The 24,973-nt window shown below is 41.2% G+C and overlaps 1 protein-coding gene across 1 annotated transcript in view; it reads left to right on the top strand.

The window, feature by feature from the left end:
• Nucleotides 1-24,973, top strand: part of CSMD1 (CUB and Sushi multiple domains 1) — a 1,658,099-nt gene that overhangs the window by 1,403,299 nt on the left and 229,827 nt on the right. Inside the window, exons 30-36 of the mRNA XM_052661250.1 lie at nt 6,883-7,077; nt 10,726-10,842; nt 12,854-12,967; nt 13,285-13,380; nt 21,057-21,260; nt 22,104-22,228; nt 22,852-22,948. Coding sequence (XP_052517210.1) covers nt 6,883-7,077; nt 10,726-10,842; nt 12,854-12,967; nt 13,285-13,380; nt 21,057-21,260; nt 22,104-22,228; nt 22,852-22,948 — 948 coding nt within the window. The remainder of the gene's footprint in view (nt 1-6,882; nt 7,078-10,725; nt 10,843-12,853; nt 12,968-13,284; nt 13,381-21,056; nt 21,261-22,103; nt 22,229-22,851; nt 22,949-24,973) is intronic.

Raw genomic sequence — 24,973 nt, 5'->3', positions numbered from 1 at the left:
ATTTCTCATATCCACTATATAATCATAAGGGATTTGATTTAGGTCATACCTTAATGGTCTAGTAGTTTTCTCTACTTTTTTCAATTTAAGTCTGAATTTGGCAATGAGGAGTTCATGATCTGAGCCACAGTCAGCTCCCAGTCTTGTTTTTGCTGACTGTATAGAGCTTCTCCATCTTTGGCTGCAAAGAATATAATCAGTCTGATTTCAGTGTCAACCATCTGGTGATGTCCATGTGTAGAGTCTTCTCTTGTGCTGTTGGAAGAGAGTGCTTGCTATGACCAGTGTGTTCTCTTGGCAAAACTCTATTAGCCTTTGCACTGCTTCAGTCTGTACTCCAAGGCCAAATTTGCCGGTTACTCCAGGTGTTTCTTGACTTTCTACTTTTGCATTCCAGTCCCCTATAATGAAAAGGACATCTTTTGGGGGTGTTAGTTCTAAAAGGTCCTGTAGGTCTTCAGAGAATCGTTCAACTTCAGTTTCTTCAGCATTACTGGTCGGGGCCTAGACTTGGATTACTGTGATATTGGATGATTTGCCTTGGAAACGAACTGAGATAATTCTGTAATTTTTGAGATTGCATCCAAGTACTACATTTCGCAGTCTTGTTGACTATGATGGCTACTCCATTTCTTCTAAGGGATTATTGCCCACAAGAGTAGATATAATGGTCATCTGAGCCAGATAATCATGATGGTGTGATCACTCACCTAGAGCCAGACATCCTGGAATGTGAAGTCAAGTGGGCCTTAGAAAGCACCACTACTAACAAAGCTAGTGGAGGTGATGGAATTCCAGTTGAGCTATTTCAAACCCTGAGAAATGATGCTGTGAAAGTGCTGCACTCGATATGCCAGCAAATTTGGAAAACTCAGCAGTGGCCACAGGACTGGAAAAAGTCAGTTTTCATTCCAATACCAAGGAAAGGCAATGCCAAAGAATGCTCAAACTACCACACAATTGCACTCATCTCACATGCTAGTAAAGTAATGCTCAAAATTCTCCAAGCCAGGCTTCAGCAATACATGAACCATGAACTTCCAGATCTTCAAGCTGGTTTTAGAAAAGGCAGAGGAACCAGAGATCAAATTGCAAACATCCGCTGGATCATCAAAAAAGCAAGAGATTTCCAGAAAACCATCTATTTCTGCTTTATTGACTATGCCAAAGCCTTTGACTGTGTGGATCACAATAAACTGTGGAAAATTCTGAAAGAGATGGGAATACCAGACCACCTGACTTACCTCTTGAGAAATCTGTATGCAGGTCAGGAAGCAACAGTTAGAACTGGACATGGAACAACAGACTGGTTCCAAATAGGAAAAGGAGTACATCAAGGCTATATATTGTCACCCTGCTTATTTAACATACATGCAGAGTACATCATGAGAAACACTGGGCTGGAAGAAGCATAAGCTGGAATCAAGATTGCCAGGAGAAATATCAATAACCGCAGATATGCAGATGACGAGGAACTAAAAAACCTCTTGATGAAAGTGAAAGAGGAGAGTGAAAAAGTTGGCTTAAAGCTCAACATTCAGAAAACAAAGATCATGGCATCCGTTTCCATCACTTCATGGGAAATAGATGGGGAAACAGTGCAAACAGTGTCAGAGTTTATTTTGGGGGGCTCCAAAATCACTGCAGATGGTGATTGCAGCCATGAAATTAAAAGACGCTTACTCCTTGGAAGGAAAGTTATGAACCTAGATAGCATATTCAAAAGCAGAGACATTACTTTGCCAACAAAGGTCCATCTAGTCAAGGCTATAGTTTTTCCAGTGGTCCTGCATGGATGTGAGAGTTGGACTGTGAAGAAAGCTGAGCGCTGAAGAACTGATGCTTTTGAACTGTGGTGTTGGAGAAGACTCTTGAGAGTCCCTTGGACTGCAAGGAGATCCAACCAGTCCATTCTAAAGATCAGCCCTGGGATTTCTTTGGAAGGAATGATGCTAAAGCTGAAACTCCAGTACTTTGGCCACCTCATGCAAGGAATTGACTCATTGGAAAAGACTGATGCTGGGAGGGATTGGGGGCAGGAGGAAAAGGGGACAACAGAGGATGAGATGGCTGGATGGCATCACTGACTCGATGGACATGAGTGTGAATGAAATCCAGGAGTTAGTGATGGACAGGGATCCTTGTGTACTGCATTTCATGGGATCACAAAAATTTGGACACAACTGAGCAACTGAACTGAACTGAGCTAAATTCACCCATTCCAGTCCATTTTAGTTCGCTGAGTCCTAAAATGTCAATGTTCACTCTTGCCATCTACTGTTTGACCAACTTCCAATTTGCCTTGATTCATGGACCTAACATTCCAAGTTCTTATGCAATATTGTTCTTTATAGCATTGAACTTTACTTTTATCACCAATCACATTCACAACTGGGTATTGTTTTTGTTTTGTCTGTGTCTCTTCATTCTTTCTGGAGTTATTTCTCCACTGATCTCCAGTAGCATATTGGGCCCCTACCAATCTGAGGAGTTCATATTTCAGTGTCCTATCTTTTTGCCTTTTCATACTGTTCATGAGGCATGTGTTTGAGTAAACTCCGAGAGTTGGTGATAAACAGGGAGGCCTGGCGTGCTGTAGTCCATGGGGTCATGAAGAATTGTGCACTACTGAGCAACTGAACTGAACTGAAGTGTAATCTAAAAAATAATATAAATTAATGTATAAGCAAAGCAGAAACAGCCTCACAGACATAGGAAACAAACTTGTGGTTACCGAACGGGAAAAGGAATGGGGAGAGACCAACTAGGGGTACAGGATTAGCTAACTACTACTTCCCCGGTGGCTCAGAGAGTAAAGAATCTGCCTGCAGTACAGGAGACCTGGGTTCAGTTCCTGGGTTGGGAAGATCCCCTGGAGAAGGAAATGACAACCCACTCCAGTATTGTTGCCTGGAAAATCCCATGGACAGAGGAGCCTGGCAGGCTACTGTACATGGGGTCACAAAGAGTTGGACACGACTGAGCGACTAACACACACACGTATAAAGTAGATAAGCAGCAAGGACCTTTTTTACAGCACAGGGAATTACAGCCACTATTTTGTTGCTGTTCAGCTGCTAAGTGGTATCTGACTCTGCGACCCCATGGATTGCAGCACAGCAGACTCCTCTGTCCTTCACTACCTCCAGGAGTTCGCTCAAACTCATGTCCGTTTAGTTGATGATGCCATCCAACCATCTCATCCTCTGTTGTTCACAGCACAGGAAATTGAAGCCATTATTTTGTAATAACTTATGATGGAATTCAGTCTGCAAAAATAGTGAATCACCATACTGTTGGTACACCTGAAACTAATATAATATTGTAAATCAACTGTACTTCAAGGGAAAAAAAAAAGACTATGCATTTGTCATTGGTCAGGGAAGCAGAGAGCAGACATGGCGGTTGGACTTGACCCGGAGGAGCCTCAGGGCAGTCCTGCCAGTGACCCCAGAGACCCCGCAGAGTCCATCGACATGGCTCTAGGGCAGGAGTTCTGGGAAGCGTCCTTAAGCAGAACTGACAGGAACTGTGTAATGAAGTCATCTCCTTAGAAATTGTGACAAATTGTAAGCAGAAAAAGTACCGTGATTTATCACGAAACATCCTGAACTGACAACTGAGTAAATGGAACCAAAAGATTCGATGCAGTTCATTTGGAGAAATGAAGAAAAACTGGCCTCAAAGCTCTCTATTAGCAACATGGAGCAGAAAATTGAGGGTGTGTTATTTAACCAAACATACCCTAAACCAACAGACATTTATAACAAAAAATTATCAAAAAGGCTGACCAGGCATGAGAAATGCATTTTTTCTCTGTTATTTTATGGGAGAAAAATGTATACCCTAGACCAGTGCTTGTATTTATTAGATGCTGGGTATGTTCTCCTGGAAGGAAGCTGATGGAAAGATTATTCTGGTGACCACAGTTTTGCTTATTTGTCGCTTATTTGATTAAAATAAATGGATCTGTGCTCTCTATGGGATTTGAGGAAGCTACAAAGAATTATCAGAATGTCCCCTACTCCTTGAATAAATCAGTTTTTAATGAAGTGATTAGAGAGCATGAGTCCCAACAGAGTTCACAGCTCTTGCTGTGAGACTCTAACCAAAGCAAAATAGAAGACCTAGAGGGGTTTCCAAAATGTATCCATATGATATATTATGTATGATAATTGAAATATTATGCATTGCATATGATATGTATGATATATGATAATGTTCAATATGTTATATATGCTAATATAGTACATACGGCATATGATGCATATGGTAATGTTTAATATGTGTGATAATATAGTATACATGGTATATGATACACATGATAATGAGGTATGATTCGTGATAATTGTTATATTATCTATGACATATATGATTATATAGCACATATGATACTCATGATAATATAATATTTATATATTTATGTTGCACTTTTAACAAAAGTATGTAAATAATATATTCCAATAGTTGATTATAATAGACTGGGAAACATTGCCAAAGAGATCTCTGTTTGGCTGATGTTGATACAGAGACAATTAAAATTATGCGGCGAAGTATTGAATAAATGCAGCCAAAAACAGGCCTCTTCTCTGTCCTGCAAAACTTTACAAAGTTTGTGCCTTTTCCCTCTTCTGCTGCATGTAAACCATTCCTCAGAGGATGCAAGATGCAGTTTTCAGAGCTCATTTCATCTTCACTCTTTCCCAGCTCCCTTGCCACAGTTTCCCAGGAGCATCCTCAAATACCACTGTGTGGATTTACTCACTGGCAGTGAGTTTGCCAGGTGGCACAGTGATCAAGAACCCTCCTGCCAATGCAGGAGATGCAAGAGAGGGGAGTCTCTTTGATCCTAGAGTCAGGAAGATCCCCTGGAGAAGGAAATGGCAACCCACTCCATCGTTCTTGCCTGGAGAATTCCATGGACAGAGGAGCCTGGTGGGCTGCAGTCCATGGGGTTGCAAGGAGTCAGACGTGACTGAATACACATACACAGTAGGCAGATACTCAGTGAGGGAAAATGTTTAAAAGGGAATATAATCCATATTGATCACAACTCCCCATAAAGGTAAAATGAAGCCTTGCGTTTATACTCTCCAGAAATCCTTTATGTGTGTGCTTAGCCCTCGGGGAAAGATTGTCAAAAAATGAAAGGAGCTGAAACATATTTATTTTATGCACTCAAGTTATCCTTGAGCCTATATTTGTATTATTATTGATAACCCCATTCCACACACACACTCACACATATTCATAACAAACAGCATTTTCTTAACTGCAACCCCCCCAAAAAAGAAAAGAAAAACATCTCAGCATAACATCTCTATCGATCACTTGAAAAGCTATAAAATTCCATTCCAGAGGTTTCTGATGTTACAAGGGGCTTTGCTGATGGAGTGAACGAAGTTGACAAGCACAAACAGAAAGGAATTCAAATGGTGGAATTATATGCAACAGAAGGAGATATAGATACATGATTTAGAGATATTTGGAAGGTCTGCTAAAATAGAACATTTACAATATTTAAAGCTACCAAGACACAAGCTACAAAACACAGCTGCAAGACTGTGTGAGAGAAAGAAGACACCTTTGTACTTATATTTGGAAGAAGAAAGGTTTTTAGCCTTGGAAGGAAAGCTATGACATACCTACCTAGAAAGTGTATTAAAAAGCAGAGACATCATTTTGCTGACAAAGGTTCATCTAGCCAAAGCTATGATTTTTCCAGTAGTCATGTATAGATGTGAGAGTTAGACCATAAAGCAGCCTGAGCGCTGAAGAATTGATGTTTTGGAGTCATGGTGCTGGAGGAGACTCTTGAGAGTCCCCTGGACAGCAAGGAGATCAAACCAGTCAGTTCTAAAAGAAATCAACCCTGAATATTCACTGAAAGGACTGATGCTGAAGCTGAAGCTCCAAAACTTTGGCCACCTGATGTGAAGAGCCAACACACTGTAAGAAAACCCTGATGCTGGGAAAGATTGAGGGCCAGAGGAGAAGGGGATGGCAAAGGATGAGATGGTTGAATGGCATCACTGACTCAATGGACAGGAATTTGAGCAAACTCCAGGAAATGGTGAAGGATAAGGAAACCTGAAATGCTGCAGTCCATGGGGTCGCAAAGAGTCTGACATGACTGAGTGACTAAACAACAAGGTTTTTAGCAAATGTGTCCTTTAGTGGTCCTATAACTGGACAGGACTTCTCAGGGCATTTTTGTGAAAGTTATTTAGCCTATCTTGAGCTTCATATTCTCAAAATGTAAAACAGTGTCCAGATCATCCTCATGTCGCAGAAGTGGGTGAACATTTGAATGAAACATGCAAAATATCCAGCTCAATGCCTGATACATGATCCACCCTCACTTCCTTGCAACAGGTACTGCGATTAGCATGGAACTGTCTTGGGTAATTATTACATTCCAGGCACAGGGCCTGGCCCTTATGGATCAGGAAACATGTTTTCCAGCTAAGTTTAGCATCATTGATTCACTGAGGGTAGTACAAGATCAGAACTTCCTTCCTTGATCGTCTTCCCAGCATAAAATATCACCCTTAACTCACATGAATTAAGCCCACCTCCTTTTGAGAAGCCAGTTCTCGCATCTCTTCCTAAAATGTGGTGTGATTTCATTTTACTATGAATAAAATATAAAAGTCAGGAAATCAACCACAACAGGAATTCTGCAGTTTATTGTCACTTGAAAAATGAGGAATGTAATTTTATCAAAGGAGTTTTTTCTGTTTTTCTATGATTATCATTGACTTGAACATTAACAACTTGGCCGTGAGTCAATCAATTTCTTTTTGAGCATTTTTCATTTGCTGGAGACTTAAAGAAATAAAATCCCTGCTCTCATGGAGTTTGCATTCATTTATCCCACAGAGAAACCACGGGAAGCCTGTTTTGACCCTGGAAACATAATGAATGGGACGAGGATTGGGACCGACTTCAAGCTCGGCTCAACTGTCACGTACAAGTGTGACTCTGGCTACAAGATCGCTGACCCATCTTCCATCACGTGTGTAATTGGAGGGGACGGAAAGCCTGCATGGAACCGGGTCTTGCCCTCCTGCAATGGTACGTACTGACGTGTGGGGCCATACCTGTCTTCAGGAATAACTTGCCTCTGGAACTTGGGCCCTCATTTGGGAAAGGGTCTGCACATCAGTCCTCTATCCCTATTAGTGGGGTAACCCTGCAGAGCAATGTGGGATAAGGATTTGGACTTCCTTGACCGTTTAATTTAATTTACTCAGGTTTCTGGGAGAAGAGTATTTTTTTTTTCTTAAAAACATAAATATATATATTTTAATTGGAGATTAATTGCTTTACAATATTGTATTGGTTTTGCCATACATCAACATGAATCCGCCACGTGTATACACATGTTCCCCATCCTGAACCCCACCTCCCTCCTCCCTCCCCATACCATCCCTCTGGGTCGTCCCAGTGCACCAGCCCCAAGCATCTAGTATCATGCATCGAACCTGGACTGGCAATTTGCTTCATATATGATATTATACGTGTTTCAATGCCATTCTCCCAAATCATCCCACCTCTCCCTCTCCCACAGAGTCCAAAAGACTGTTCTTTCACTTAGATAGTTGGTCATTTCTAACTGTGAAAACTGTGCATTGTATTAAATTCAAACATGCTTTGAACTTATGAGGGATCACAATAAATTCTCTAGTCACAGACTCAATGAAAAAAAAAAAAGAGGTCACATTTAGGCAATAGATAAATAATCTAATTTTAAATTAGAGGTTTTTTCCATATCTGAAGACCCATCAAGCAGTTTCTGTTAACTAGTCATCGTATCTGTGTGCATAAAACATCAAAGAATGATTTTCCTTATTTATTTAAATTTAAATGAAACTTAAGAATTCCAAATCATTAAGCAGAAATGACCTTTCCCATAGTTTATTTTGGATATCTTATGAAGAACAGTGCATTTGTGCTGAATTAATGTCTGTGAATTACTCAGATCACCAATTAAGCTAAGTGAATGTTGCTATATTTTAAACATCTCTGTAGTTTGTATATTAAAGAACATATTTTGGACTAGTTTGTTTTAAAGGCATGACATAATTTTTCTTTCTGTTGCCTGCAGTTCTTGTTCATTGAGGTTTCGTACTGAATTAGAACAGAAATGGAAACATCCTCAAGTCTCTTGCATGAGTCAAAATGGCTTCTGTTTATGTTGGTTTTGGTTTACATATATTCCAATTAACCAAATGGATGAGTTAGTTTCTTGTTACCATCTGCAGTGAATGCTGCTGCATGTCCTTATTCATTTAGAAAACGGTCTGTTTAATATGTTAATTACCAAAGAGCAAGAGTATATTTATTTTCCTATTATTATCATAATAATATAAAAGAATTTCCAGCATAAGAAAAGCTATTCCTATTTCTCAGATTAACACAGTAACATGGACAGAATAATTATTACTAATTAAACGAGAATTCTCTATCTATTTTTCTCAATTACACCAATGTTTGGTTGCTTTGAAGTGTATCATGCAGGTTTGGTGCTTATCTTCAAATCTGGGGAAGAATGTATAACCACAGTACAATTTATCAAGGTAGCAGAGAACCTAAAAAGCCACGTCTGTTTTCTTTCATTTCATCCTTTTTAGTTTTCATTGTTTCCTATTATCATAAAGTAATATTCTTTCATCCTATTTGTGAACAAAGTAAATCTTTGCAGAAATACTGGAAGACTCCTTCTATCACTTAATGTATCACTTAATTTTTTAAGAAATCAACCACACAAATTCAACCATGTTATTTCTGAAATATATATATATATGTATATATATTTCAGACTGGTGGGCTGCAGTCCACAGGGTCTCAAAAAGTCCAATATGACTGAGCAACTAAGCACAACAGTTACACTTGAGCAAATATATCAGAAGATATGATTCCTGATTGATAAGATCTCTGCGTGATCATTTGGCCATCCAAATGTTAGCCCAGTAAAGATTTATTTCCACTTATCATTTATGCTTGTTTAAAATTCAAAATAGCTTAACTTTTTCTTACAGAAAATGGATATTTGTAAAAAGATCTGCTTGAATTTTATATGTCTAAAATAAAGTAAATTTCTGTCCTTCATTTGTACTTATCTTTAAAAATTTGAACTTTGTTTAAGAAAATTTATATGTATAAATATAAATGTATACATATATATATGTATTTTGGAAATAATGTGGTGGAATTTGTATGGTTGACTTTTTAAAAATTAAGTGATCCATTTCAACTGGTAGAAGTCTCCCAGCCTTTCACTGAAAACCTTGAGTTTTGAAGTTTAGCATAGAGAATTTCCTCCATGTAAAAGTAAAAACATTTTTTTTCTACTTAAGATTGTTAAAAAAAAGAAGTCATGGCAATTGTTTTAGGCTGATAAAATTGCTCTGAGTTAAGACATTAGCATGAAGGCTGCTCTTAGCTCAGTTAAGTGAAATCTCTACTAGTGTGAAGCTGTCAGGTGTCTAAGCTGTCCTCGTTGACTTTCTAGAGCTTGACTTTTCTTTCCAGGCGCATAGAGCAGGCCCTGGGAAATCTGCGCAGTCATCAGTAAGGCACTTTGACGCCAGCATCAACATCTGAGGAGTTTTATTCAGCCTGGCCATCCATTAGGACTTAACAGTGTGCTAGTCAAAAGATTAAGCATGTTATCTCTGATTTCTATCATTTTTAATGCTTGAAAACTGTCACACCTAGAAGAAATAAGCTATAGAAATACGAACTTTTCAACAGACTGAAAATGATTATGAATCCAGATCACAGAAGGTGTCCAGGATAAGGAGGCATGTAGTCAGGCCACAGAGGGTGGAATCAGTGCCACCTCAGTGGATACATAGCATTCTAAACAGATGAGCAGACATGGACCTCTTTTTAAGTAAAAACAGGAGAAATGGAAGGATTTGCAATTTAATCCAAAAACTGGGTCTTTCAAAACTGGAATTTAATTGGATGTCTACTTTAAGATGCTTAGCAATAGTATTTTGAATATCCAGGCTACAGTTGTTTTTTTTTTTTTTTAATTTTCTAAGCAAGTGCAATGCTGAGAGTAAATAAGATGGTCAGAGGGAAAATAAACACACAATCTTCTCTCACTGAGTTGTGCACGTAGCACCTCAACAATGTACCTGCCTTCACTTTCTACTTTTGCGTTCCTTCGGCTTTCAGTGGGACTTACAAGAAGAGACCCCAGATACATTAGTAACTATACCTGTCACTCTTGAGCTGAATCTATGATGAAAGGATAGCAAAGACTAAAAATGGTTATTTTTCTTTTAGTCTCATAGTAATTAGACAATTACAAAATGGAAATAATCTTTGTATCACTTAAGTTAATATGGTGTTTGAGATCCACTGGAAAATTCTAGTGAGACTTTTGAAGTAACTTAACAATTTGTCTTTATTCGACCTCTTCCTGCTTTCATGAGAACTGTTTTCATTATTATTTTAGCATGTCTGAGAACGTGCTTAAAAATAATATTAGGTCCTCCTCTTAAGTTGAGTTACTTTCATTCTCACTTGCTCAATCTTTGCTTTTCTTCCTATTTCACTTTTGATAGAGATGTAAAATCAGTTTTTGACTATGATACTTTGTTAGGTCTTTGAATATTCATGTTGACTGCACAATGCTGTCATTTTTAGGTCCCTGTCACCTGCCATGTGGTTACACACAGCACATAATTCTCGATTGATCTCTTTCAGCCCCCTGCGGAGGCCAGTACACGGGATCAGAGGGGGTGGTCTTGTCACCCAATTACCCTCACAACTATACCGCCGGTCAGATCTGCCTCTATTCAATAACGGTACCAAAGGAATTTGGTAAGGTTTTCTTATTTTCAATTCACTGTCATATTTCTTTCTGTGATAATATTTCCATCATTTTATAAACAAATGCATCAGCCCTTGATTTAATGAATTAATATAAAAGAAGATGATGTGTGACAGGTTTTCCAAAGGTGTCTCATACAAGATCCACTGTAGTGGATGTAAAATGCTTAAACTTCCATCTCGGATTCCAATCCAGAATAAGCAGAATAATTTTGGCTTTGTTCTTGTTTTTGTTAGGAAGCATTTTCTCTTTTGGTTGTTTGTGTGTGATCATTTCCTCACATGTGGGCGAGGGGAACCTGAGCAGTCTGTGAGATACTGGCATGTATATTTGATTATTGATTATTCTGGAAATCACTGGGTCAGTGAACCCACCTTTGAGTGACTGCAGATGGGAAAGTAGGCAGTGCCCTGTCTGACCCCTCTGAATCTGACATCCCGAGTTTCCTTCCTGAACTTGGCCCTGAGCCAATTTTCTGGGACGGCTTCATGCCTAGACGGCCCTATGCTGACAGGCTTCTGGCGGCTCCCTCAACATCTCCCCTCTCACTCTAGACCGGGAAGATACCTCTGTGTTGGATTCGTTCCCAAAGTCAGAAGAGAATAGCTTTTATAATTTTATGGAATAGTTCCTTTCTCCCAACAGTAAAAGTTAAAACCCAACATACTCTATAATTCTTTTCTTTACACTCAAAATAGCAGCCACCCTCTCATAGAAATAAAACTGACAAAAATTCTAAGGTTCCATTCTGTTTGAGGGCAAACATTTTAAAAACACAATTATGTGATGAGAAAGTTAATTGCTGCTCAAGAAACTTGCATATGGGAGACATGATTTCTATGAACTTCTTTTATATTAATCACAGGCTTCTAAAAATCTAATAAAAACTTCCTCCAAGGACTTACTTCAGCCTCTGGTAGTTTAGATCACCTCATGAACAGTGCAAGGCAACGTACTCAGTATCTTAAGCTCCTTCTTTCAGGCAGATCTCACGGGTGACTGAGTTTCCAGGCAAGGCTTCCCTCGTGTCATCTTGCTGTGTTAAGAAAATCAGGTGTCTGATACTTAGAGGGTGATGGATGTGATCACAGAAACCAGGGCAGAGAGACCAGACTCCCAAGAAGGTCCACTGACTCTATCAGTAAGTGGAAAATGGAGAATACCAATTTAATTTAAAGACTGGCTTCAAAATATTTATTTTGTTATAAAAAATGAACAGTAAAACTTACTAGATTTCCACTCTTTATGATGACCAATGCCTCTAAAATCCTGTGTTTGTTGTTGAGTCACTGAGTTGTATTCAATTCTTTGTGACCCCTTGGACTGCAGCACACCAGGCTCCCCAGTCCTTCACTGTCCCCCAGGGTTTGCTCAGATTCACATCCATTAAATCAGTGATGCCATCCAACCATCCAACCTTTGTTGGATGCCATCCAACCTTTGTTGTCCCCTTCTCCTCCTGCCCTCAATCTTTCCCAGCATCAGGGTCTTTTCGAATGAGTTGGCCCTTGGCATCAGGTGGCCAAAGTATTGGAGCTTCAGCTTTAGCATCAGTCCTTCCAATGAATATTCAGGGTTGATTTCCCTTAGGACTGACTGGTTGATATTTCTACTGGCCAAGGGACTCTCAAGAGACTTCTTCAGCACTGCAATTTGAAGGCATCAGTTCTTTAGCTCTCAGCCTTCTTTATGGTCCAGCTCTCACATCTGTACATGACTACTGGAAAAAACACAGCTTTCACTATACGGACCTTTGTCAGCAAAGCAATATTTCTGCTTTTTAATATGCTGTCTAGGTTTGTCGTAGCTCCCCTTCCAAGGAGCAAATGTCTTTTAATTTCATGGCTGCAGTCACTGCCTGCAGTGATTTTGGAGCCCAAGAAAATAAAGTCTGTCACTGCTTCCACTTTTTCCCATCTATTTTCCATGAAGTGATGGGACCTCATTCATTTCTTTATTTTTAAAAAAGCATTTCGTGCCAACCTACCCCTTCATTTTCAGTGGTGTTTGGGCAGTTCGCCTATTTCCAGACGGCGCTGAATGACCTGGCAGAGCTGTTTGACGGTGCGCACCCACAGGCCAGATTGCTCAGCTCACTCTCGGGGTCTCACTCAGGTAAACCTTCAGTGAGCTCTTTGATTCCAGTCACACAGCCAGGAGAATTAATGTTAAGCTTGTCTATTTTAATTTTCTTTTGTGGAGGAAAAATTTAATCATCTCTGAATTTGCTTGCTTACTTAGTAAAATCTTATTTTCAATGTAAAATTTCAAATGCATTGTTATCCCACATATAAAACCATCTGACTTTATCTTTTTTTTTTTAACTAAGAACACAGAACATTTAATACCTATCTCAGAAGAAAATAAAAATACCAGAAAATAAACACCCTGTTATTTTCTATCCTATAGATGATCTCTGATTTTCCCTCCAGGTGAGACATTGCCTTTGGCCACATCCAACCAGATTCTGCTCCGATTCAGCGCAAAGAGCGGGGCTCCAGCACGGGGTTTCCACTTCGTATATCAAGGTGCGTCTCTGCCCTCTTTGCCCTCCTCCCACACCACAAGTACCACTGTTTTCAGCACCAAAAACATGACTTGTACTTTATTTAATAATTGAGAGTTTGAGGGTATCTTCATAATTATAATAACATTATTTGATAAAAAATATTAAAGTTTTTTCTTTTGAAAATTAAATATGATATTTCTAAGACAAAGATACAATTGTGCTTCATTTATTTGACAGCATCAGGGAACAAATATTTATGAGATTACCTTAGTATAGCACTCCACAATTGGCAAAATAATTTCAATATTATAACCTTTTACCTAATTAAGTAAAATATTTCATAATAGATTTTGGTAACCATCTTAATGAAATACACTTAAAACACATTGTGTGATTCCAAACCTTGCTGTAAAACTAATTGAAAATGAAATGTACTAAAATTGAACTAAACCCAAAATACCATCCATGTTTCTGACACTGGAGGTACCTATTTTATTTTGCTTAAGTTCTACCTTTAGGCAAGTCACATCTTTATATTTATTTTTGAACTTGGAGTTTATTCAAAATTCTTGAAATTGCTCAAAGGTTCTGGACCATGAAGATTTCTTTCCTGTTTCTAGTTCCCCTTTAGATTGCATATCCATTATGTGAATTTGAGAATACACCCCATGGACTGACATGTTTGTCCACTTTCAGAGGCACAGGGAAAGTCTCTAGATCTGAACTGTGATCACTGTCCAGCTGAGATCGGACAGAGGCTGTCACTGTCAGAGATACAGTAACTTCCTGTTCAAAGTGAGAGGAATACTTAGCGCTTCTAGATCCCGGTGTTCCTGGAGGCTGGAGCTATTGCAGGCGGCTCTTGAACATTTTCTTCAGCAAAGGGGGAGAATAACTTCCTGGCAAAAATGTCTTTCCTTTAATAAGGATTTTTTCAGAAAACATCCTCGACAACTTCATGGTTTTCATCAAGTTATAGAGAGGAACAATCTGTCATGTCATTCATAAATCATTTATGATCATCACACACTGAGAAATGCATGGCCTCAAAATATTTCACAATAAAAACCCTTTGGTATTCAGTAATAAGATGATTTAAAAGTCACGGAAAGAGTGAGCATGTTTGACAGGTCAGGAGAAAGTGAAAGTGAAGTCGCTCAGTCGTGTCCGACTCTTTGCGACCCCATGTACTGTAGCTTACCAGGCTCCTCTGTCCATGGGATTTTCCAGGCAAGAGTACTGGAGTGGGGTGCCATTTCCTTCTCCAGAGGATCTTCCTGACCCAGGGATTGAACCCGGGTCTCCCACATTGTAGGCAGACGCTTTATCATCTGAGCCACCAGGGAAGTCTCTCAGGTCAGGAGAAGTACCTCTAATCCAGTTTAAGAAGCACTTGCTTGTGTGACAATGCTATTACATTAAAATTAACTGCATTGTTCAAATTAAACTTTTGTTAAAATGTAAATAACTAAACCAGTAAATATGGCCTTTATAGTAGAGGGTCCAATTTAGGCAACTCACTTCTCACCAAATCCTAATTTTCTTTAAATACATGCTATATTACTTTGCAGAAGCAAATTCACAAACCAAACTAAGCTGATATGACATCCAAGGAAACTGGGCTACTTGGTTTAAGTACATATTTTTGTCCTGGAAAACTTCAAGTGCCTGGCATTGCCTGCCCGATTAGGGACTTCCTTTAATTTTTTATAAAGATTAGAAAATTGATCAGATTATCAGATAAAATACCTGAGGCACATGATCCTACATCTATCCTGTCTGCAAATGCTATCTTTAGAAGTCATGGTTTTTAAAAAGACATTTCTTGTTTTAAGACAACATATTATCATTAATTTACAATTGGATGTGTTCAGTGGCTCAGTTGTGTCCAACTCTTTGATAGCCTATGTACTGTAGCACACCAGGCTCCTCTGTCCATGGGATTTCCCAGGCAAGAATACTGGAGTGGGTTGCAGTTTCCTTCTCCAGGGGATCTTCTTGACCCAGGGATCATTAAAATGTATGAAATTCAGGAAAGTAGAAAGAAAAGTAAATTTTTTACAGAAGTAACATATTTTCCTTGTGCTTAAGAATATATAATGACTATAGCATGTTCAGTATTTCTTCTAAGATTCCAAAGTATCTCCTTTTCTTGCTTTGTTATTGCAATTAGTTTATGCAAAAGTTGATGTCTTTTTATCAAAGCCCAATCCTTTGGAGCTAAAGAATTAGGATCTTGAATGCAATTTATCAATTACTCAGAAGCACATGGGAAAGTTTTCAATCCCTCTCGAAAATGAATTGAACATTGCCTTCTGAAAGATAGTAGTTAAGTGGAAGCCTAGAAATTATTACAACTCTATTGTGTAAAACCTTTCTGAATATTGCTTCCATGTGCCACTTACAGCTTCATTCCTCCATAAGTTATTAATGCTTAAAATTGTGCAGGGACTTCCTGACTTCTGTGGCTGTAGGCTGTGTAGCCCTTTTTCACAGACAGCCCTGTTGTAAAGATCTGTTCAGGGTCCCATGAAGAATGGGTGCAGGTGTCAGGCGCAGAAAACCTGTGGGTGATCCAGGCACGCTCTCTGCCCCTCTGTGTGGCCCTGGTTAATAACAGTCCTGGTTAATAACGTTGCTGGTGAGGAAGCTGCTGTCCTTGTGATCTTGTGAAGAAATGAAAGTATGGAGGCTTCTTTATTATTTGTATTTTTTATAGAGTGTTGTAACTTTATGTTTTTCTTGTTGTTCAGTTACTAAGTTGTGTCCAACTCTTTGCGACCCTATGGACTACAGCTCACCAGGTTCCCCATCCCTCACCATCTTCTGGAGTTTGCTCAAGTTCATGTTCATTGAGTTGGTGATGCCATACAACCGTCTCATCCTCTGTTGTCCCCTTCTCCTCCTGCCTTCAGTCTTTCCCAGCATCAGAGTCTTTTCCAGTGAGTCAGCTCTTGGCATCAGGTGGCCAAAGTATTGCAGCTTCAGCTTCAGCATCAGTCCTTCAAATGAATATCCAGGGTTGATTTCCTTTAGGATTGACTAGTTTGAACTCCCTGCTGTCCAAGGGACTCTCAAGAGTCTTCCCCAGCACCACAGTTCCAAAGCATCAATTCTTAAGTGTTCAGCCTTCTTTATGGTCCTGCTCTTACATACCTACTGGAAAAACCATAGTTTCGACTATTGCTGGTTTTTTTTTTTTTTTTTTTTTTTTTTTTGCTTCCCGTGCTCCTTGCAGGTAGAAGGATACATTTGTAAAGTGAGGCAGGTAAGAGGGTGATGGAATCTTTCACCACCACAAATTCTCTAAGCTATAGACATGAGCAGACAGCTGTCTTACTGCACCTCTTTTAGGGTTGAAGGAGAAAGAAAAAGAAAACAATGATAGCAATAAAATAAACCTGAAGGCAGGCAAGAATAATTTATCCAAGTAAAGCAGTCTTTCCTTTTTCACTGAATGACAGATGAACATATTCTATTTCTCAAAATCACTCTGTTCTCATAGTTGAAAAATCTGTCCTGACAAGCCAGTACTAGTCTGTGAATTCAAACATACATCACTGAATTATGCACAACACTTTATGCTCAATCTTCTTTGTAAGAAGTATGCATTTTATAAGCTCTTGATACAACATGTGAATTTCTTAGAACTGGAATACTAACTTATAATTTATGCCATCTTAGAAAAGATGAGGCCTGGGAAAAATCAACTAAAACATGTATCTGCTTGCCTAGAAAGGATGTCAAGCAAAGAAAACTTTAGTCTAAATTCTTCCTCCCAAACTTAGAAAAAGCTTTTCCACTCCCTGTTCCTGTTTTCCCCATAGTCAGAATATTGCCCGTTTTCAGGTCATGAAAGTCCCAGAGAATAGCACCCAGTCTCTGCGCAGCGCAGGCCATGCCCTGAGAAGCCAGTCACGTGTTTACCACCCTCTGTTCCAGGCAAACCTCATCCCCTTCCACTCGGCCCTGGCTGATCTCGGTTTGCTTCACAGCATTCACTGAAACACGGAGAATAATTGCTTGTTGTTGTCATTGTTGTTGTTCAACAAGTTGTTGTTGTTGTTGCCAAGTCGTGTCACAGTCTTTGTGACCCATGGACTGCAGCACACCAGGCTTCCCTATCCTTCACTTTTTCACGGCCTTTGTTGAAACTCATGTCCATTGGGTTAGTGATGCCACCCAACCATCTCATCCTCTGTCATCCCCTTCTCCTCCTGCCTTCAATCTTTCCCAATATCAGGGTCTTTTCCAATGAGTCAGCTCTTGGCATCAGGTAGGCAAAGTATTGGAGCTTTAGCTTCAGCATCAGTCCTTCCAATGAATATTCAGGGTTGATTTCCTTTAGGATGGACAGGTTTGATCTCCCTGCTGTCCAAGGGACTCTCAAGAGTCTTCTCCAGGATCACAGTTTGAAAGCATCAGTTCTTTGGCACTCAGCCTTCTTTATGGTCCAACTATCACATCCATATATGACTACTAGAATAATTGCTACTGGCATGAAATTTCTCTGTGGTATGGCCTGAAATCGCCAGGTGAGGACACGCCCAGAGGATGGGCTGAAAGGGAGCAGCTGATCAGTGTGGCTGGACTTTCCCCCCAGATGCCACAGGCACTTCTGATGCTTCAAGATTCTAGGTTTCTCTGCCCCATTTTCTGAGATTCTTAAAACTGATCTCTTTACTTTTCCAACTTCTTCCTCTAAAATATGTTCTCCATCATTTCATTCAAATGCAGGTATTATTCGTTTATTGTTATTTTCCTTAAACATACACAACTCTGAAGTTTGTGAGGAAAAGGTTAATAGCAACATGTGTACAGATGACCCCTGATGGTGTGTTTCTCCTCATTCATGAGACCCTGGAAAAACACTGTTGGAGGCCCTTTGACAAGTGTGGAAACGTGGCCACAAGTAATGGTGCTTCTCAAATAGTTCAAGACAAATAGACCAATTAAGGTTAGAGATTTCTCCATATTTATAAAAAAAACTGTCAAGAATTGACTGTAGAGTATCATTGTATTTATTTGTTTGTTTCTCCCTCTCATGCTACTGTTCAACTGTAACACAATACTCAGACACTAAAATATGACAAATATAAGCTGTGAGCAATATGTGTACAATAGAATATTATATTCTGTGTTGTTTTCAGTTGTAGAAAAATATTCTGTAATATCATTAATTTTCTCATAGTTATTAGACAATATGCAATTTTATTAACTTTTGCCTCTGATCAAAAATATTTCAACACAGAATTGAAGCTTAGTTTATTCAAAACAGTCTTCTGACTTCCATTCTCATACAAGTGGTTCCAGCAATTTACCCAAATGGTGTCAGTTATTGCTCGGGTTCAATTCAACCCAAGGTGCCAGAGTATTAGGAAAAGGACCATAAAGACAGAAGGATTCTTTGTAAGTAAAATGTCCCCCTCAGAGGGCTGCACTTTCGCAGAAGGTACTCAAGGACAGGAAGATCAGGATCCCGAAGATGATAAACATGAACTGACTCTCAGTGCAGGGACAGAAGCCAATATGCAAACTCCCAAGTGCGTAGCTGGTGGATCTATTTCTCAGAGTGTTGGTTTGGGGTAACCCACCCCTTTGCCCCTGAAGTGTTTTTCAAACTTGATCTCATGCCTCCTTTTGTAAACAGGAAAATTGCTTATAGTGATCACTCCCTGCATATCAGTGAATTCTGATCTACAGCCTGAGTGGATACCTCACTGGAAGGAGGCTCACCTACCATGCCCAGGGTCAAAGACCATGAGATCCACATGCTGTGGGGAACATGGAGACAAGCAGAGAGCTGGGGGTGGCTGCACGAGGCAGGCCTGTGCAGTGGAGCTGAAGGTGCTGCTGTGGGCTCAGCTCTGTCAGGGCCCTCTGTGGTGGTGGGCATCTTCATCCGTACGTGGATGTGGGAGGGATGGAGCAGGGCTGACTGGGATCAGTAGAGGTGGCAGTCCTGTGAATCTGGGGCGGGGGATTTGGGGTCTTTGTGCGGCTCGCACAGTGCTCCCAGTGTTGCCTGTGATCACAAATATGCAGTGGCCTCCGAGACTGTGTGTGGTCCACAGAGGGAACCAGCTCTCAGGAAGCCAGCGGCCAGGTGTCAGAGTCAGGGCCAGTCCTCGTGTTTCCCACTCCTTCAGCAAGTGACGTCCCGCCAGCTGCAGTGTACTGCCAAGCTTTGTTCTCTGCTGTGTAATCTGTTCTTTTCATTTCCAAACGTTCAGTTGTAACATTAGACACTGGGAAAGGGTCAGTGCCCGCTCCAGCCCCAGATGGACCCCGGCTCCCTGCCTCCCACCCTGGAGAATTGCTGGTCCAATGGGAAGACCCTGGGAAGGAGAAGGTTGGCTGTGCCCTCAGCCACCCCTCTTCCCCTCTACTCCCTCCCAAGTCTTTCCTGACAGGATGAATCCCATAATTGCATATTTTCTTATGGTATATTTTTTCTTAATTTTATTATGGTAACATGAGATTTACTCTCTCATGTTATCCTTTCAATCATTGTTTAAAATGAGCCGTTAGGATTCTGTAAAATATAGTGCATGATTCGGCACCTTGGGGCTTCCCACGTGCCATAGTGGTGAAGAACCTGCCTGTCAATGCAGGAGACGTGAGAGATGCGGGTTTGATCCCTGGATTGAGAAGACCCCCTGGAGGAGGGCATGGAAACCCACTCCAGTATTCTTTCCTGGAGAATCCCATGGACAGAGGAACCTGGTGACTGCAGTCTATGGGGTAGCAAGAGTCAGACACAACTTAGCACTCACGCAATATAGCGTCGTTAACTGTTGGCACAGCTTTGTCAGCTGATCTGATCTTTAGAACTTGGGCGTCATGAATGTCTGCCGTTGGATGGTAGCTCTACCTTCCCCCCACCCCTCCCCCCATCTCCTGGCAACCCCCATCTGCTCTCTGCTTCTCTAAGTTTGTCTCTTAATTGCTTCCTATCCATGGGACCGTGCAGTATTTGTCCTTCTGCAACAGACTTGTTCCACTTCCATGTCCTAAGGGTCCATCCATGTTGTTGCAGGTAGCACAATTTCCTTCCTTTTCAGAGGGCTGAATAGTATTCTATCATATGTATATACGACATTGCTTATTCATTGGTGGACATGGAGGTTGTTTCCGTAAGTTGGCTATTGCAAATAATACCCTTAACATACATGGGGGTGCAGATGTCTCTCCAGGGGAGGGATTTCATTTCCTTCAGATAAACACTCAGAAGTAGAATTGCTGGATCATGTGGTAGTTCTGTTTTTAATTTTGCTTTTTAATCACCATGGTCACATTATAAGTAATCCTTTATATAGCAGCTCTTCTCACTAGAGTCTGAGGTCCTTAAGGATAGGCGCAAGTTCTTAGTCATCTCATTATCACAGGCATGATAATCTGGATACTTAGTTAAATTCAATGCCTGAATATCACTCTGTCCTCATAAAGCGCCAGTTCTCCATGGGCCATGTTTTCCCCATCTGTGATGGGAATCTGAGGTGGTCCTCGGGGTTAATTTGAGGAGGCATGTAAATGTGTCAATGCTTCCTGAGCCATTCCTCAGAGTCTGCAAAAGACATTATCAATTCCCACATCAGCAGAAACTCTCTGGACTCATCTTAGATCTGTTTCCAAGGAGACGTCGTGGCTTTGTGCTGCAGACACCGATGGTTGTGCTGTGTGTCTTGCCTCTAGCTGTCCCGAGGACCAGCGACACCCAGTGCAGCTCTGTCCCCGAGCCCAGGTATGGGAGGAGAATCGGTTCGGAGTTCTCGGCAGGGTCCATCGTCCGCTTCGAGTGTAACCCGGGCTACCTGCTCCAGGGCTCCACGGCCATCCGCTGCCAGTCTGTGCCCAACGCTCTGGCTCAGTGGAATGACACGATCCCCAGCTGCGTGGGTAAGTGTGTGTCCCCACGGTGCAATGACTGGCACGGGGTCCGCAGTCCAGTTCACAGAGACACTAAGGACTCTTCAGTCCACGTAAGTGGACTCTTGCTCCAGACCTGTTTAAAGGGCAAATTATTTTATCAGAAATAATTGAGTAGCAGCCAAATCCTGAAAATTACTGTGTTTCATGAAACAAGTCATCAGATTAATGCGTATGAAACGTGTTTTCCTTTTCAATACTTATTAAGTATGCCATCACAAGCCATGGGTATTTAACATAATTTCATTTGGGGGAAAAATCATAATGTTGATTTGTTACATGACTTGTGTAATGCCCTTTTAATAAATTGGTGCTGATGAAGATCTGAGAAATAATAGGTTAATGCATCCCAAATAACAAAGACATTGTTGGTGATAGTTTATTTGCTTCATTTTGTGTAAGGACCTCCAGGGCAATCATGATTAGCACTTGAATTCATTTGTGCCTTTTAAGCGTCTCTTCTCTCTGGATTTGCTCACAAATCCCATTAGTATCAGTTGGAGCTGCCTGTCTGCGTCTCCGCAGAACTTCTTTACTTGTAGTAGAGCAATTACTCTAAACAGAGTTCACTTCAGAGAGGCTGGTGTTGGGTACAGTGTTTAAGACTTAGCAGCATAGCAGATGGTAATCTATGGTACTGATCATTTAAAAGAAAACAGACTAAGTCTGACCTTGGCTACAAATGCCTTTTCAAGTGTCATAGTCCATGTAAAACATCCCTTAATAGCTGATCACACAGCGAAGGAGCGCAGAATACAGAATTAGTGTTCTTCACTGTACTTAATTTATACTAAATGTGGGTTTGGCTTTCAGTCCCCTGCAGTGGCAATTTCACTCAGCGGAGAGGTACCATTTTATCCCCCGGCTACCCTGAACCTTATGGCAACAACTTAAACTGCATATGGAAGATCATCGTTACAGAAGGGTCAGGAATCCAGGTATGTTCGCAAAGCCCAGAGACTCCTAAGAAACAGAGCTCTGCCCACAGGCTTTTCCCGTCTTTGTTTCCCTCTTTTTGTATTGGTTATTCTAAATATACAAACCGTAACCTATTTCTCTTTTCTTACCATTGCTACCAAGTGTTTCTAATCATGTGTCTACATTTGAAATTAAAGTGATAGACTTTTAGAATAAAATCTATCAAAAGTGCCATTTGTGGAAATTCTGTGGATATCATTTCCATGGTTTATTTTCTTTGGTTTTGCCTTTCTCTCACATGTATAGTTTTAATGTCATGAAAACTCCATTGGGCTAGTCTAATTTTTAAAATGTATTTATTTTTAATGGAAGGATAATTGCTTTACAATATTGTGCTGGCTTCTGGCACAGATCAACATGAATCTGCTATTGGAATACATACGTCCCCTTCCTCTTGAACCTCCCTCCCACCTTCCACCCACCCCACCCTTCTAGATAGTTACAAAGCCCCAATTTGAGTTCCCTGAGTCATACGGCAAATTCCCATTGGCTATCTATTTTACATATACACTATGTATATGTTTCCATTCTGTTTTCAGTCTGATTTTATTAAGTGAAGGACAAATATTGGCTTGTTTGATAGATTCAAGTGATCAGCTTTGCCACGGAGCAGAACTGGGACTCTCTGGAGATTTATGACGGTGGTGACGCAAGTGCGCCGAGGCTGGGGAGCTTTTCAGGTGAGGTGACCCTGTCCCCGAGTTTCTGTGAATCCAAGTCATCACACCATGACAGACTGCAGAACTCTCAGTGCCGACCTCTCCCTGGGAGACTCTTCTCTGTGCTAACAATTTTCTCTAGTGTTGGGAGGCTAGGAAGGAGAGCACTGGGCCCTGGAGTGAAGGAAAAGGCACCGTCCCCCACAAGCAGTAGGCTGATGGGTGGTGGGCCCCACACTGGGGAGAACTGGGTTATTACCCTATGGATGCAACAGGGTGTTTTCACTGAAGTCAGTTTTGTGTGGGGGTGGTTTGGACAACGAACTTTGGGTTGGCTGACTTCCTTTTCTCTTGCACTTGTTAGAAGTGTTTGATGGAGTTGGGGACCAAGCGCTGAGGTCAGGGAGCAAGGCAGCTGGGGTCCAGATGGAAGGTTGGGGGCAGACGTGGAAACTGAGAACCGAAGTAAACATATGGAGGATGGGGACAGGGTTTCTCATGACTGGGCAGGGATTTAGATACATAGGGATGAGAAAGCTGGCGTGGAGCTGGTTGTGATGGATTTGAACTAAAGACACTGGTGTGAACTCATGGTCTTCGTACATATAGCTGTGCATGCCTGTCCAGTCACTAAGTCATGTCCAAGTCTTTGCAACCCCATGGACTGTCGCCTGCCAGGCTCCTCTGTCCATGGAATTTCCCCAAGCAAGCATTCTGGACTGGGTGGCCATCTCCTCCTCCAGGGGATCTTCCCAACCCAGGGATCGAACCCACATCTCCTGCATTTGCAGGCAAGTTTTTTCCCCTGAGCCACTTGAGAAGCCCTATGGACAACCGTACAGCCATAGACGTAGAAATATGTATGTGTGTGTACGTATCTCCCACCTCTGTATCCTGTGAGGTGTAAAACAATGACCCCTCAGCAAGGAGTTACCTACCTAGTACCCAATTGTGTGTTTCTGAAATCACTTGAAGTACCATTCTCCCTTAAAGTGGCTTCTTGGAGAGCCACTGACTCTGAAGCTCTGGGAGAGAAAACATGCATGATGAGCCGCTTTGCACAGAATAGAAATATGTGGATCCATGCTGATATGTGTAGATATGTGCATGAGTGTAAGGAGTAAGAGAGCCTGCCCAAACTATAATAAATCTAAACTAACAAATCGGAAGGAGATGGAATTAGAGCTGCCGCTGGTGGGCATTAGGACATACACGATCCACATGGGGAGGTCAGTGGAGGCTGAAGTTGGCATATGAGGTTGATGAGGACAGGTAGCCACAGTCTCCATGCATCTCCTCACCTTGTCCTCAAGCACTTGCTGCAAAGGAGGAACGAAGTCATTCACAGTGAGAAGCCTGGCAGACACCACCTTCCTAAGGCAGTCATGTCAAGATTTCCAGTAATGGGACAAGGTATGCACTGGAATACTGATAAGCCTGCTCTCAAAATAAGCAAACAGAGGGACAGAAAGGCTATATTTGACTTAGAATTGCACTTGCTGTGGTGTAAATCCTCCCGTGCATGCACACTAAGTCGCTTCAGTCTGTCCATGTCATTTCCTAGGCAAGAATACTGGAGTGGGAGGCCATGTCCTCATCCAGGGAATCTTCCAGACCCAGGGATCGAACCTGCATCTCTTATGTCTCCTGCATTAGAGGCAGGTTCTTGATCACTAACAAAACCTGGGAAGCCAGTAAGCCCTTCTCCACCCGGGCTGATTTCAGATAGCCAGCATGATGTCTCTAAAGCTGAGTTTGGGAGGAAATGCCCTGAAGTAGAGTCTGGAAGCCTCTGAGTCAAATCCCTCACACCTCAGAGTGGGCAAACAGAGTAGCCTTGGGAGAATACCCTCTTCATGAATCACAGCCTTGTTGTGGCAAGGGGGCTCAAGTAACTCAAAGAAGCTATGAGCCATGCTCTGCTGGGCCACCCACGATGAACTAGTCATAGTGAAGATTTCTGGCAAAATGTGGTCCACTAGAGAAGGAGATGGCAACCCACTCCAGTATTCTTGCCTGGAGAATCCTATGAACCGGAGAATCCTA

Source organism: Budorcas taxicolor, chromosome 24 (genome assembly GCF_023091745.1).
Source record: "Budorcas taxicolor isolate Tak-1 chromosome 24, Takin1.1, whole genome shotgun sequence".
In the NCBI taxonomy this organism is placed as follows: Eukaryota; Metazoa; Chordata; class Mammalia; order Artiodactyla; family Bovidae; genus Budorcas; species Budorcas taxicolor.
Note: the sequence above shows the minus strand (reverse complement) of the source record. Positions and strands in the feature narration are given on the sequence as shown.